The sequence below is a fragment of the Oryzias latipes genome, chromosome 8 (assembly GCF_053564925.1).
Source record: "Oryzias latipes strain Hd-rR chromosome 8, Olatipes_Hd-rR_3.1".
NCBI lineage: Eukaryota > Metazoa > Chordata > Actinopteri > Beloniformes > Adrianichthyidae > Oryzias > Oryzias latipes.
The window spans coordinates 15,699,986-15,714,787 of record NC_136244.1 but is presented as its reverse complement, the minus strand read 5'-3'; the positions used below and the strand labels follow the sequence as shown (position 1 = coordinate 15,714,787).

Genomic DNA, 14,802 nt, shown 5'->3' with positions numbered 1-14,802 from the left:
ATAATATCTATAGCAACAAGAAAAAAACGTGCATATGGAAGTTTGTATTAAAGCTCAGTTTTTAATGTACACTAATTGATATTGGAAACTGGAACTGACAAAACCAATAAGACAGTTTGTACCTAATATTAAACATTACAATCAAGAAAAACTGGTAAATAAAAAAAAAGCTCTTTAAAAGCTTTGTTGCATTCGTTATTAACTGACACAATTTTTTCTACAGGCCAAGGGCAGCCAAAATTGAATTGATTGTAAAAAAGATGAAGATGTAGTTTTTTTGTAGCACCAATACAAAAGAAAAATAAATATGTATTGTCGCTCAGTTTAGTACTTGACTGGGTGTCACATCTTGAAGTTCTTCAATGTTAGACATCAGGCTTTGAGTTGAGGGAATCTTTGGTTGAATGAAGGTGTTCCTCAGTAACACAACTCCTGTGTGGTGATCAGTCCTCATCCAAGAGCCTTCTGGACTTCTGTTTGTGGGCTTTTTACTGACTTTCAATGTGCAATCAAATTAGGAGTGCATTGTGGGATTTGTAGGGTATTAGCGGCGCACTCGAAGCAGCTCTAATACTGATTAGATATTATCACGCAGTCCCAAACAAATTCATATCACTGGCCACGTCCTGCATGAGTTTGACATTTGGGCTTTAAGGCCTTGAAACAACTTCTTAGTCATGAGTCAAAGTCATGTGTCAAAGCGATGTACAGGATTGTTTTGGGGGCTTCTCCTAAATCAGGGATGAGTACAGAGAGGCGCATTCCTGTTTGGTTTCCAACATACCCTGCTGTGCCATGTCCTAATTGGCTGGACACACCTGATCCAGGTAGTCAGCCATGAGTAGGCAGAAAAGTGAATTTTTTTTAACATTAAAAAGTCACACAACTCTGTGTAAGAAATTTGTTTTGCATGAATGGTTCTGTATCACTGTGCAGATTTGATTTCTATATGTGTGTGAAAACGTCTCCACCTTCCTGTCTGCCTCTTCCAGGCGGTGAGCCCTGTTCAGGGTTATGATGAGCAGTCAGGGCAGCAGCGGCAGCAAGGGAAGTGGCCAGCATCCTGACACGCCCCCCCTTCGCCACACTCCCGGGCCCAGGCTCCAAGTGCAGCGTTCCCGCTCACGTGACACCATCACCATACACTTTTCTGCTCTGGGGAAGGAGGAGGAAGATGAGGAGGACGAGCTCTACGGCATAGAGGTTGGACCTGCAGCGACTGCTTCTGTGGATGATGAATCTGGGGGGCGTCAAGGCGGAGCTGCAGGGGTGGATGAGCTGTGTGTCACCACAGGGTTGGAGGCAAAAGAGGAGATGCTGTTTGAGTCTGCCAAAGTAGAAACGTCTTCTGGAGCTGCGGTGCTACCTGTATCATCCATCACCTCATCTGTTCAGCTTCCAGACCCCTATCTACAGACCCTTTCTTCTACCACTGCTGTTATCCCCATTTCCACCCACTCCCACCTGAGCTCCACCCCTCCTGCGAGCTCCTCCTGGCCGACTGATCGACCAGCCCATCCTCCTCCCACAAGCTCCAGCTCCTCCTCTCCTTGCAGGTCCACAGCTCTGTCTTCGTCCAAACCTTTTCTCAGTTTGGTGAGGTCTCTGTCTAATGATGTTGAGTCTCGAGAAACTCCCGTCTCCACAGCGGTACCACCACACACACGCCCCAGACAGCTGATGAAGTCTTTTGTTAGGTCTTTATCCACAGACATCTCCAAAGCTGAACACCAGGAAGGGTCTCCTCATCACTACCCTCAACAAATTCCATCCCACCGGGCTCCGCCTCGCAACATGCAGCTCTTCAAACAGTTCTCCCAACCCCGATTATCCTCTACCCCTGTTATCGCCACTCAAGCTGGGGGGGACTCCAAAACAGCCCCCTCCTCCCCCATCATGTCTCCAGATGGCCGATCTTTCTTTAAAGTCCAAGAGGTGGAGGCCAAGATCGAGGACACCAAGCGACGGCTGTCGGAGGTGATGTCAGACCCCCTTCAGCTTTTCAGTAAGATTATGGGCGATGAGTCAGGTGTGGGATTTACTGGAAGCGCGCATCGTGCCAAATCGCTCTCCACTAGCGCGTCAGAGCTCAGCGGAGCAAATGCTGTCAACGGACATACAGACGCTAACAGCAACTACAGCATCAAGGAAGAAGGGGGTGAAGGAGAGGAAGAGGAGAAAACGCCCACAGGAAAAGGGCCCGACTCTGTTTTATTCTCTTTTCCGTCTCTGTCACTCAGTCCAGCCTTGGCCCAGGCCCCATCGCCTGCCCTTTGTAGGTCCCCTTCCATAACCATGGGCCGCTGTTCAATGTCGGCCCTGGTGGCTCGACAGGAAGACGACGACTTCTGTGAACTGTATAGTGAAGACTTTGATGTCTGTACCGATACTGAGACGCCAGATGGAGATCGGTCCGTATCCCGACAGCCCCATACTGGCAGCACTGGCCTATGTAGTGAACTCGATGCAGGGGAGGAGGAGGGAGAAGAGGAGGAAGTGGACTGTGTGACTGGCCTCATCTTCTTAACACAGATGATTTATTTGTACTTAATCCTTCCAGTGCCTCCATGTGTTTGTTCTGTGTTGCATGGGATAGTGGCAGGGTTTGTGCTGGCCCTGCTGGTCCTTTGGCTGTCTTCTCCTCAACCCTCCTCATCAGGGACCAGAATTAGGAGGCAGAGGATGGTGAGGTTGAACTTTGCTCAACTGGAAATAAGCGAACCAGAAATTTTTAAGGTGAGGCACCGTAGATGACTTGTTTCAGTTTAAGGCTAAATCTCAATTCTACCTCTTAAGCTATGCTCACACCAGGTTTGGCAATGCACATTCAAGTGAACACCTTCAATGAAAAATGGATGTAAACACACTTTTATGTGCGTTTCGGGCTTCTGCGCTCAAGAATTTCCCGTTTTCAAGATGTTTTCCCAAATTTTAAAGACTTTTTTAGGCTCTACATACAAAACACATTGAACACACATTGCAAGTTAAACCAGGTCAAACTTTGACCAATCGGGGACTCAGAGTTGGAAGTGACGTATAGATGGTGCGTTTTTCATTCACAAAAGTCCAATCTTTTGAAAATTGATCATAAAGTAGAAATTAATGATTGTGCTTTGCACCCGGCTGGAATTCCATGACACCAAGTCTTTCATACATCGGAATAGAACGGTGAAAGGGAAAGCCTGGAGTAAGACTCACGAGATTTGCACCGCTTCGACATTTTGCACCAGGCCTCTTCCGGCTGTGATTATATGTGCTAGTATTGGGTAGTGACAGTCCAGGGTGAACACCGTATGCTAAAAACACGTTCAAGATTGCCGTCCAAATATGTGCATATCATGCCCGGCATGAATGTGGCATTAGGTAAGAACTTTTGGCTCTACCATTACTTCTAAACCAAGAGAAGGAAAGGAGGAGCTCAGAAGAAGGTGTATTTTAGATTGAGTCTTGGATAAAAAAAAAAAAATTAAAATGATTGTTAAATTAACAAATATTACTGCTATCTTCCATACCAGTCTGAAGTATTTACACATTATAAGTGTATGCCCTTTTTACAGATCACTGATCAAATACTAACGATAGAACTGTTTATGATGCACTATAAAAAGTTATTATCTATCAGTTTAGTTGTTATTAACATGATTAACTCCTGTTTGCTACTTTGTGTCCACAACTGATGCCAGAAGTAACCTGGGGAGATCAACTTAAGGGTGCAAAATTAAGAACTGTTTATGAGATCATAACTTGTTTTTGATTTTTTTTTTCTTTAACCCCCTAACCTTTTCCTTCGGCAATGAAATAAAGAAAAGTGGGAGAAGGGTGCATGGTACAGGAGTGCTGGTGAAGTGCACTGCAAAAGTTTGTAAATGTAATATTCAGCCCCAAACATGAACTAACATCCAATAAGGCTGCTGGTTAAATTCACTCTGCAGAAACTGAACGAAATGCCGCTAGATACATTTGGTTTTAAGAATTGAAAAATGAGAAATACTTCATGCTTATAAACACTTGCTTGTTAAGGAAAATGGGGATGTTATTGATCCACGTGTGAAATGAACACCATTGATTTAAACTGTGAGTCTGGTCAGAAAAGTAACAAAATCTAAGGAAAACCTTTTAATTATAGCTTTTTTCTTTACAAAGAAATACATTTCTTGTTTACTAGCTTATAGAAGTTACGCAAGCAAAACAAGATGTACTAGTACATGTGTACCTCCCTGTTGCACTAGGAAGCCTTTGGCTAGAGGGGTTGGCTGTTCTACAAGAGTTGATGCTCACAAAAAACACATTAACATAAGAATAATGAATGCAGCAATGGGTAAATGCATAAAAACCACAAATTTTATTAAACTACATTTGCTCTATAGTTTGCAGCAAAATATATCTATGCAGAAAACAAGTAATAGTTTTTAGCTTGAAGCACAAATAGGGATTCTTCTAGGCAGTTGTGCCATTTATAAGGGTTACATTTTTTTTAGAAAGTTCTTTTTGTTGTATGAAAGTTTTAAGGGAATATTTCACATTCAACTATTGAATGGAGACTGAAAAAGAAAATCCATCTCTTTATCCATACACTACACTACCTTTTCTAAAAACTCTAGAAGAAAAATGCTAATAGTGTCAATTTATTAAAAAATTTCTTTTAGATTTAATCGCTCAGCCCACAGTCCAGGTTAAATCCTCATCAAACCCCCCCTTTAAAAAGAAAAAAACCTGAATTGATGTCTTTCCTTTCTCTGTCAGGGCTGGATGAACGAGATCTACAGCTACGATCCAGAGATGTACCACGCCACCCTGACCCACTCTGTTTACGTCCGCTTAGAGGGCTCCGTCCTACGCCTGTCTAAACCCAACAGGAACATTTCCCGCCGCGCCACGCACAACGAGCCTAAACCCGACGTCACTTACATCAGCCAGAAAATCTTTGATCTGACTGACAGCAAGGTGAGGAGGCTGTTGAGGCGTGTTAAGAACAAAAACAGATTTTGTTACACTTCTTAAATAGGGATTGCGCATTAATGAGCTGAAAAAGCGTGAGTCACTGCTGGCCACCTGGTGAATGCTCACTGGGTTTGAATTTATACATGTTTAGGTAGCCCTTTGAGTTAAAAAATAGGCTCCTATCACATTTACACCAAGTTTGACCAAAAAATACCTCTTAAACATTTGTAACCTGCACAACAAACAGACAAAAATGTGTGAAGATGGAGGAAATTTGATCAGAAAAATAAATGTGCAAGCAACAAAACAGTTGTTTTGATTCAATATGATAAGTTGGAGTATCAGAAAAGCCTTTTCTTAAGCCCACTGTCATTGTTGTGATAGCTAAACAGTTTCTGTGTACAGTTTTTGTATATTTTTTGGTGCCCCAAAAGGCGAAACAAGTATTTTTTATTTTTTCACAAGACAATTTATTCTTAAAGAAAGAATAAAAGACTAGCTGATCTGTTGAGTTGACCAGATTTTCCTATTTAAAACATTGGTGAAACCAAAATAATGAGATCAATATAACAAAAATCCCCATAATTTCATAGTTTAAGCCCCTGCTAGGGTCACACCTGATGAGAGCAAAGGTTCATATTCTTTTGCACTTTGGCTAATAAAACTGTAGCAATTTGCATTCCACAGATCTCCTTGATGCCTCAGAGTCTTGCTCGAAAGCGCGTTTGGAACAAGAAGTACCCCATTTGTATTGAGCTGGCCAAGCAGGATGACTTCATGTCCAAAGCTCAGGAGGAACGGTGTGAAGCCGCAGAGGACCGGCTGGCAGGGCAAGGGGAGAGGACCGATCACACGGACCGACCCGAAGGCTCTGCGTCCACGGAGGAACAGAAGAGACCGTCTTCAGGAGGAGGAGATCTGACAATCTACTTGTTTGGGAGGACCGGCAGGGAAAAAGAGGAGTGGTTCCGGAGGTTTCTTCTAGCATCTCGTGTGAAGTTGGAGGGGAGAGGCGGCGGCCTGGCTGGTGTTGGCAAGAGTGGTGAGATTCAGATAACCATCATAGATGGACTTGTAGAAAACATGTGGAAGGATGAGAAAATACTGGGATGGACTGTGGAGGGGTTTTCTCATTCTTCCACACATATTTGCACACATCCCAGCCCACAGTCAGAATAACTACCCTCTGGAGAACATTACTGCACTGCAATCAGATCTGTGCTTAAGCCTCAGCTTAGGGACTTCCAATCCCCTCGACTAAATGAACAGCTGAGTGTGAATGGGTCAGCAGGATTACAAGCAGAGAAGCAGTGTATTGTACTGTAGCTCTGGTTTCCATGCCGGGATACGAGCCTTTTTAAATCAAACACGGTTCCAAAATGAAAGATTTTGCAGTGAAAATCAAGTTTTTCTGCACACAGATTTGTGAAGCAGTCTACTTAAGAGATGATGCAGCGTGTTCTCCTGTGCGAAGCATGCTAATAGAGAGCTGGAGTCCATTGTCAAAGAAGGAATACAAAGAAGATGCTTATTACTCAAAGCTTTGAAATCACCGTCATGAATCATTAATGATTTTACGCATTGACTGGAATGGTGAAAATGGATCATTGTGTCTTCTCTACACTTCTCTTGCATCCACTTGTAGCTTTCTTGCCAGCCCACAGTTGCAGCGGAAGCTTTCAGGCAGGCGGGGGCCTGGAGGCAGACAGGGGAAGCCACGAAGAGCTGTCTTCTCTCCCCTGTGGCCCTGCTGGAGGGTCAAAGCAGAAGATGCAGTTGGACTATAACGTCTACATGGCCAAATATGTTAACCCCCAAGCTCCACCGAGAAGCCCATTTGCAGATGACAGCCCAGGGCAGAGCCCCGAGAGCAGCCCCCAAACCACCAAGAAGGTATGAGACAGATGGATGCCACAAAAAAGCCACAAAAAATAGGGGTGTCTGCCCTGAAGGGGTCTAAATATTATGAAATCACGTACATTTTTCCCCCCTGGCTTTTGTGGAGTACAAATGTGTTCCCTGCAGTTACAGAGAAGTTCAGAGGAGACCGATGAGTCGGAGCTCTGGGTCAACGCTTTCCTGGGGAGAATTTTCTGGGACTTCCTCAGAGAAAATTATTGGGCCGACGTCGTCTCCAAAAAGATCCAAATGAAGCTGAGTAAGATCAGGGTGAGTGGCACCTCTGTATTGTAACAGAAACCACAAAAACAGCAGTCTAAATGCAGTACTTCTGTGCATTTTGTCTCCAAGAGCTGTCTTCACAAATATTTTTATTCATAACGTTCTTTTAATTTTTGTTTAAGCTGCCGTATGTGATGAATGAGCTGACTCTGACCGAGCTTGATATGGGATTTTCCATTCCTAAGATCCTTCGTGCCTCCAAACCTTCTGTAGACCACCAAGGTAGGAAAAGAAAGCTGTGGTGGCATGTCCAGCTTTTTTAGGTTTCTTCATGGGCTATGATGGAAATCACTGCTTTTCTTATTTTATGGCTTAAATGTTCAAAAATAATACATAATAAAGCATTTTTTTTCTTTCTCACTCAATTCTTTTTTTCATATACTAATGTTTTCTATACTTTTGTTTGTTAATGGAATTTCAAATATTTTATAAAACCCCTGAGCAGCCTTGAGCTGCAGAGAATTGGGCTGGTTTTGCACATAAGCTCAACTCTTCAAAATGATCACAATTTCTCCACAGACTAAAAGTAACATGTGTTTGATAATTTTTTCCTCCAGTTTTTTATGTTCTTTAAAAATATGCTAATTTATCATTAGGCTCAAGCAGCATGTCTAATACGTTAGGCTAGTTTTTTAAAAACTCCTCATCTTTCAACAATTTTTTTGTGAATCTGACTTTATTGAAGCTCATTTGTTGCGTTTGGCCGACAGGAGAGCTTCAGGTGTTGTTCGGTATTAGCATTGCAGATATAAAAAGAATCATCAATTATTTTTGATGATTCCTTTCATAAACTGTTTTCTGCAGAAATATGTCTGGTTTTAAATTTTTTCCTTTAGATCACAAGCAATACCAGCTCACTTTTAACCCAGCATACAGAGATTTCTCTGAATCCTACCACTTAGCAACATCTCTTTAGAAAATATTTATCTTACTATCTGAGTCTTATTCTTTAAATTATTGCCAAAAAATCATGTTTTTAAAGGTCCAACACCTTTTGATTTGTATTCTACCAAATGTTCTTATTCTAGCACTTCTGTGACAAATATGAAATTATCTATATAATTGGAAAATTAGGAGCAAATCAATAAAAAGACAAAAACACCAGAGACTGTAGAGATCAAGGGGAATAAACAGCAGGGGAAGTGAAATCTGTCCGCAATTAATGATGTGTAAACAGGAAGTACCCAGACGGAGTCAGCCAATAGGGAGCCAGGCTGGCATCGAGCTGACCTTTTCTGGTCTTCTTCCCAGCAGCTCTGTGGGGGACTTCACAGTGATTAAAGCCAGTCAGAGGGCTGTCCTTTATTTTAGGAAAAAACACATCTAATTGAGTCGTTCAGAGGAAAAGGTCTAAAATTAAAAGAGTATAAATGTCTTTGTTGTCTTTTCTGCCCAGGCTTGTGGTTTGATCTGGAGATCTCCTACCGAGGCTCCTTCCTCATGACGCTAGAGACGAAGCTAAACCTGGCGCGTCTGGGGAAAGAAGGCGAGGGACTTGGGGAGCACGGGAAAGAATGGTGGGACTTATTTGCATCACATTTAGTGGCTTCTTCATAATCTCAAACTGCAGCTTTGGAGGCAAAATCAATTATAGAAATGACTTTTTCTATTATTATATGAAAGTAAACTCTTATTTTTCTGTTACATTCTTTGTGACAGGCTAAAGCAAAGTACTTAGGATCCTTTTTAAGCTACAAACCGGATTATAATGGGGTAGATGGATATATTAGCTGTCATTTGTGTTTTTCATAATTCCTCCCCTCTCTTCATATATCAATCCTCCCCTTTTGGATGCCTACAATAATGGATTTAATCAATGAATGGTGAGTTTGGGATTGGATGCCTTCCACTACCTGTCACTGAAACATCTTCTTGGTGTCATTTAATTTCCTGTGATTTATCCTGGAATATATTTTGTAGAGATTTTGTTGCAAACGGTGCCTGACAGAGTAACAGCCAGTGTGTGTTTGTGCGACAGGCCCAGGTCACGGACATACTGTCTGGCAGACAGTGATGAAGAGTCATCCAGTGCTGGCTCATCAGATGAGGAAGATCCCCCAGAAGTCCTTAGTGACAAATCAACTCAGCCTGGAGCTGAAGGGTGAGCCAACGTGTTGCTACGGCGACAGCAGTGTAGATCTGATGAGAAAAAAAACGGGCAGAATATTAGATTCATGTTGATGTCTTGAAGCAGAGTCTTTTGGTCCACTCATTTGAAGACCTGCTGCTGATTTGATGTATCGCTCTGTTTCTTCCCTCCCGTGTGGGTGCTGAGTAGCAAGAGAGGCTGTTATGAATAAATGATGAACCTGACTCACTCCTTGTGCCCTCCACCTCCTCTTCTCTTTCCATCTTTGGCCCCTGCAGCTACGTAGGAGGCCACAGACCCAGCAAGATCATGCGCTTGGTGGACAAGATAGCCAAGTCCAAATATTTCCAAAAGGCCACGGAGACCGAGTTCATTAAGAAGAAAATGGAAGAGGTATCCAACACCCCCCTGCTGCTCACAGTGGAGGTACAAGAGTGCCGGGGAACTCTGGCCGTCAACATCCCCCCACCTCCCACAGACAGAATATGGTACGTTCATCTTTCCACTTCAAAAAATGGTTGTTCATGAGCAGCTGACTTCCAGGAATTTTAACTGGAGAACACTGCAAATACTCCCTCTGCTGGACAAACACGGACATGCAAAATGTGGAGTGCTTGGAGAAGAGGAGTCCAAACTTTTTGCAAAGAGGGCCAGATTTGATGAGATGAAAATGTGTGAGGGCCAAACCTTCGGCCTAACACTCTTTGAACCCTTATATTAACATTAGATGCTAATTAATTATTTAATGAACATTTTATTGCAAACACACACATACAAATAACACTGGAGTTTTGATCACAGAAACAAATGAATCCGTTCTTGACCTTAGACCCTAAAGGCTCTGAAGATCAAGTGGTTTCTAACAGCATACAAAAAAATTTAGCCAATTACAATCAAGAAATTGCACACTCAGTTCTTATAAAAAGTGCTGGGGGACACACATTATTGATTGTCTGACAAGACCTTGTTGAACATGGGCCATTTTTGACCCACGGACCACACTTTGGACATGCCTGGCTTAGAGGATTTGTGATGCATCTAGCAGACCACTCAATGCATGCTAAATGCACACTCTTACGCTTCACTGTAGCTGTCAATGTGTTATCCTGCCTGTAGGTATGGTTTCCGGAGTCCTCCTCACCTGGAGCTGAAGGCGAGGCCTAAACTGGGAGAGAGGGAGGTCACTCTGGGTCACGTTACAGAGTGGATAGAGAAGAAGCTGGATCAGGAGTTCCAGGTACAGACAAAAAAAAAAAACGATTATTTAAAAAAGGAGGGGGGGGGTGCAGATTTTTTTATCTGCATGCACTCAAAAGGTGTATGTGGCTGTCCCATCTATTGCATTACAAGAGGAATAATAATATACCTGCTGTTTTAAAAACCGCCCTGATGCACACCACTGTAGCTGAGTGGTTAGGTCAGCTCTCCCACACATCTACATTTATCCCTGTCTGACTCCTCCAGGGCTGTAATCATCGGTTTCTTTCACAGTGTTAGCTTTGAAAAACACTATGATAGAAAATGTTCAAAACTGGAGCTGAATTTGTTTTTTTAACACTAAAACTGGTCTGATGCCTCGTGAATTTTAAATTTTTTTGCTTGTGTTACGTCCCAGCTGCTTTGGTTCACTCTGTTTTTCTTTGCCCACAGAAAATATTCGTTATGCCAAACATGGATGACCTATGGCTACCCATAATGCATTCAGCCATGGATACACGTTCAAATGCCAACTTGATGACTGTGATAAATGATGCCATGAAGGATACGGAACCAGAGGAGTCTGACATCCCTGATGTTTAAAGATTTGGGTTTTCTTGTGGCGTGGCAGAGGAACTTCTCAGACATAAGAAGAAAAAAGCCAAGGAGTGAGAATGTGCCGACAAACTCTTTAATACCTGATTCCATCCTTGCAGCATCTGTTGCAGCAGTATCCTAAAACATGTGGTCGAAAATGGGAAAATATGAGCCCTTATCATTTGTGGCTGCTAAAAGCAATAGATAGTGACTAACAAATGGAAGTGAACTTTTTAGATTAAAAAAACAACAACACACACATCCTAATGAAAACACATTTTTTTACACTGGATCAGAAAACTGCCATCTGATTCAGCTCGAGGAACCAGAAACCTGTGATGCTCAACTGCAGCAACTCTGATTGTTGCAAACTTTTTGGTGCAATGCTTAAAACTCTAGAAAACCTTACTGCTATAAAAACAAAAAATTATAAAATTAAAAGGGGTGGCCCAAATATTTCAAAATAAAATCCCTAGAATATAGTAGTCCCACGCAGTCCCAGCGTGGTCTTCTTATCAACTCCCAGCATTTATTAACTTTTCTCTGCAGCTCTGCCTTTCCAGCTCTGTTGAATGTATCAGTGGGATTGCAGCTTGCTAGCTGTGCAGAAGCTTGTTTTTCCACTTAGCTTCTGTCTCAATTACTCCTTGTGTTCTAGTTCAGAGTTGAGCAAAAGTAATAATTTTGTATCTTTTTTGCCAAAGCAATCTTTCATTTACATTTGAAAGGTGTATTATGTACAAAAAAAGCAATCAGTTCCTCCCTTTCTGCTTGTTTTGATAAATACATTAAGATGTTGGAAAAATACAGAAAGGATTTTATTTTGTATTTATTTTCCTCTTGGCAGCAGGAGACTTAAGTCTGTCATCATTATTGTCTAAAAATGTAATTTTTAGATAAAAAAAAAAAAAACTTTTATTTTGGAATACCCCCACACTGGATATTAGCCATATTGTTTCGTGTTGTCAGCAGACACTCATAATGAAAACTATTTTGCTTATTTATGGATTTGCTGTATTTTTTCAAAGCCGTCAATCTAAAACCACTGGATCATAGTAAACCTGGATACATGTCTGCTTCAATTATGACTTAACGTTTTGTTAAAAATGTGTGTTGGCTAATGTTTCGAGGCAGCAAGTGCCTTCTAAGTAACCAAACATTCCTTCATGGTGAGCCACCACATTTCTTGCATTACCTTACCGTTTCAGACGTGCCCTTTGATTTTCATTTCAGTGTTGCTTTTTTGAACAGTGATGAAAATTGCTGTTGTGTTGAGTCGTGTTGCGGATTGTTATGGTTCTGATCATTGTGGATCAATAAACCTTTTTCCCCTAAAACAAACTTGGTCTTTTTATGGATCAAACAGAATAACATCACTGGAGTCCAACCTTCAAGTTAGGTTTACACTGCGAGTTACTTGTTTCCAGATGAATTTCTGCTCCATAAACAAATCTCTTTGAGAAAACTAAAAATGCAGCCCTTAACCCTAAAAACTGTGGTTTTGTGTACATTTTCAATTTCTCAAACTTATAATTTAGCGAAAAGCTTTCTGTAGTAACATTGAAAAGATTTGACCCATTTAGAGCTACACAAAAACTCCTAGGTATAAACACATTTCATAAAGATGCAAATTAAACATGTTTATTCAAGTACTAAACTTACGGACGACAACTTTTGCAAACAAAAAAAGTCACAAAAACCCATTATATTTGAGATATTTTATTTTTCCTTGTCAATCTGTGTCTTGCTTTAAAAGAGAAACTTGGTGATATTGCCAAGCAACTCCAGTTATGACAAGATTAACTTTAATCTCGCACTTTTTGAATCATGTAAATGGCCACAAGACAAGACCAATTACATTTCAAGCTGTGCTGAAGAAAAGTTGAGGGAAAAAAAAAAATCCTAGAGTATTTTAGCAATTAGAATTTACTTTCTTGGCCAATAATTAAATGATCTGAACATGTGGTATTAAATATTAAGTTACCCCATCCTTTGCAGCCACAACAGCTTCAATTCTTATAGGAAAGGCCTTCCACAAGAGGTGAACCAGTTGTTGGTACTCTCACCTCAAGAGATGGCGCTGGTTCGAATCCGGTTGGGACTTTCGTGGAGTTTGCTTGTTTTTGTGCTTGTGAGGTTTTTCTGTTCAAGGTTCACCCTGCCTTCAACCAACTGTAGCTGGGTTATCTTTAGTCAACACTTTGTGATTTGAGGATTCAGCTGCTCAGCCAGAAAAACTCATTCCATGAAACTATTGTTCTTTAGCCTCATCCTAAGGATACGACTTTTTAGGGCTCATAGTCTTGGTCAGTATAAACAGCTGACTGTTGGATGTAGAAGTCTGGAGGTTTCACAGCTGAACATCTTGATGACATCCTCTCATACTGAGCTCATGGGAGCATCCTGTTCTTTAATCAAACTTAATATCCAAAATGAGTTCGATAGCACTTCCATTTTATTGTGCCAATTTATTTTTTAATTCTTGAAATAAACCAATACATCAATTAAACAATGAATGAGAAGGACCAGTTTCACAAGTTTGATTTTTATTACCATAAAAATTAAGACAGCAATAATAGCCCATATTTAAATGTGACCATGTCAATAACAGGCTTGTAGAATGTTTTTGGTTTTGTCAAAAATAAGGCAAAAAAAATAAATATCTGCAACCTATTGTGAGTAACGTACATCTGTGACAGTAAATACTTTTGGAAATGGGTGAATGGAGACATTGTAGTGTACATAACTAGTTAATGTTTGTATAAGTCTTCATCACTTGATCAAACCTGAGGAAGACAAAAACACTGATTAATTCAAATTATACTGCTAAAGAAAATAAAGGGAACACTATGAGGACACATCCTATACGGGGGGGGGGGGGGGGTATTTTGAGCAGTCCATTTAGGATAAAAAAGTATTTGACATGCGGGTTCTGTAAGAGTCACGTGGTCTTCAGTCTCAAAAACCAACACATGATCTTTATTTAAAACAAAGTTCTATTTTAATGCTTACCTTTGTGGCTTTAGCAATCCAACCTATTATTCTGCGGGAAAAAACATGAATTATTTAGCTGTCTGTAGATACAAACAAAAAAAGAAAAACTTCAAGATTCATGGTTCATGTCAGAATAGATGTTAACTTCACTATGAGTCAGAAGTCTAACGCACTTAAATCATCACACGTGAACCATAGAAAAATACTGCTTAAATGCAACTCGTGCTACAATATAGGATGTCTATGAATGTATATAAAAAGTACAAATAAAAAAAAAAAAAAACGTTTTAAAACATTGCTTACCTGCATTTTGAAGGGCGCTCTTGCTCTTTCCAACGGCGCAGTTGCGGCCTACCTATTCCGTGTTGCTTAAAGAAAAATCTCCACATTTATGCTTGTATTTTTGGAAAACCCCGATTTGTATGCACCTAAAACGTGCATGCAAACACCTCCTACGCATAGTCTACTTTAAATTTTGTTTGAAATAAAATGTGCCCATGCCTGATCAGGCACGTTGCCAAAGCGTGGTTAGCTGTGGAAGAAAATGTCTCCCGGAACTATTTTTATACCACTTCCGTGTCAAACGCCACTTCCTTATTGGTTGAAAGGAGCTCACGTCCCGCCTCCTCCTCATGTGGGTATGAGTCCCAAAGTCCAACCCCCACACCGTATTCATTTCAGGAAGAAACAAGCAGCATTTTGTCCTCGGCTGCTAGCTTGTTACAACCGACGTTTCAGCGTTGGGACAACATTTCGAAACGGCCGGTTGTGAGCTAAAACACGTTTTCTATGTAGTCAGCGGC

General features: G+C 41.2%; 1 protein-coding gene and 2 long non-coding RNA genes across 9 annotated transcripts in view; 1 reads left to right on the top strand and 2 right to left on the bottom strand.

The window, feature by feature from the left end:
• tex2 (testis expressed 2) overlaps positions 1 to 12,346 on the top strand; it is a 28,515-nt gene extending 16,169 nt beyond the window's left edge. For 3 of the 7 annotated variants that reach the window (XM_023957571.2, XM_020705328.3, XM_020705329.3), the window contains 11 exons: positions 993 to 2,736; positions 4,744 to 4,944; positions 5,629 to 5,983; positions 6,587 to 6,834; positions 6,967 to 7,110; positions 7,245 to 7,344; positions 8,519 to 8,639; positions 9,101 to 9,223; positions 9,490 to 9,699; positions 10,328 to 10,448; positions 10,862 to 12,346. In XM_023957571.2, coding sequence (XP_023813339.1) covers positions 1,015 to 2,736; positions 4,744 to 4,944; positions 5,629 to 5,983; positions 6,587 to 6,834; positions 6,967 to 7,110; positions 7,245 to 7,344; positions 8,519 to 8,639; positions 9,101 to 9,223; positions 9,490 to 9,699; positions 10,328 to 10,448; positions 10,862 to 11,011 — 3,495 coding nt within the window. In that variant the 5' untranslated portion in view covers positions 993 to 1,014 and the 3' untranslated portion in view covers positions 11,012 to 12,346. The remainder of the gene's footprint in view (positions 1 to 992; positions 2,737 to 4,743; positions 4,945 to 5,628; positions 5,984 to 6,586; positions 6,835 to 6,966; positions 7,111 to 7,244; positions 7,345 to 8,518; positions 8,640 to 9,100; positions 9,224 to 9,489; positions 9,700 to 10,327; positions 10,449 to 10,861) is intronic. The other 4 variants (XM_023957574.2, XM_078950883.1, XM_078950886.1 and 1 more) reach the window with 3 other exon arrangements.
• On the bottom strand, positions 9,061 to 10,407 carry LOC144994148 (uncharacterized). The gene is made up of 2 exons (XR_013657577.1): positions 10,290 to 10,407; positions 9,061 to 9,261 (listed from the first exon to the last, which is right to left on the bottom strand). It is a non-coding gene; the product is annotated as an uncharacterized LOC144994148 (long non-coding RNA).
• A 1,188-nt stretch (positions 12,347 to 13,534) lies between the features above and the next one.
• LOC101161157 (uncharacterized) lies at positions 13,535 to 14,555 on the bottom strand. Its single transcript, XR_177418.5, has 3 exons — positions 14,303 to 14,555; positions 14,018 to 14,048; positions 13,535 to 13,791 (listed from the first exon to the last, which is right to left on the bottom strand). It is a non-coding gene; the product is annotated as an uncharacterized LOC101161157 (long non-coding RNA).
• Positions 14,556 to 14,802: the final 247 nt, after the last annotated feature.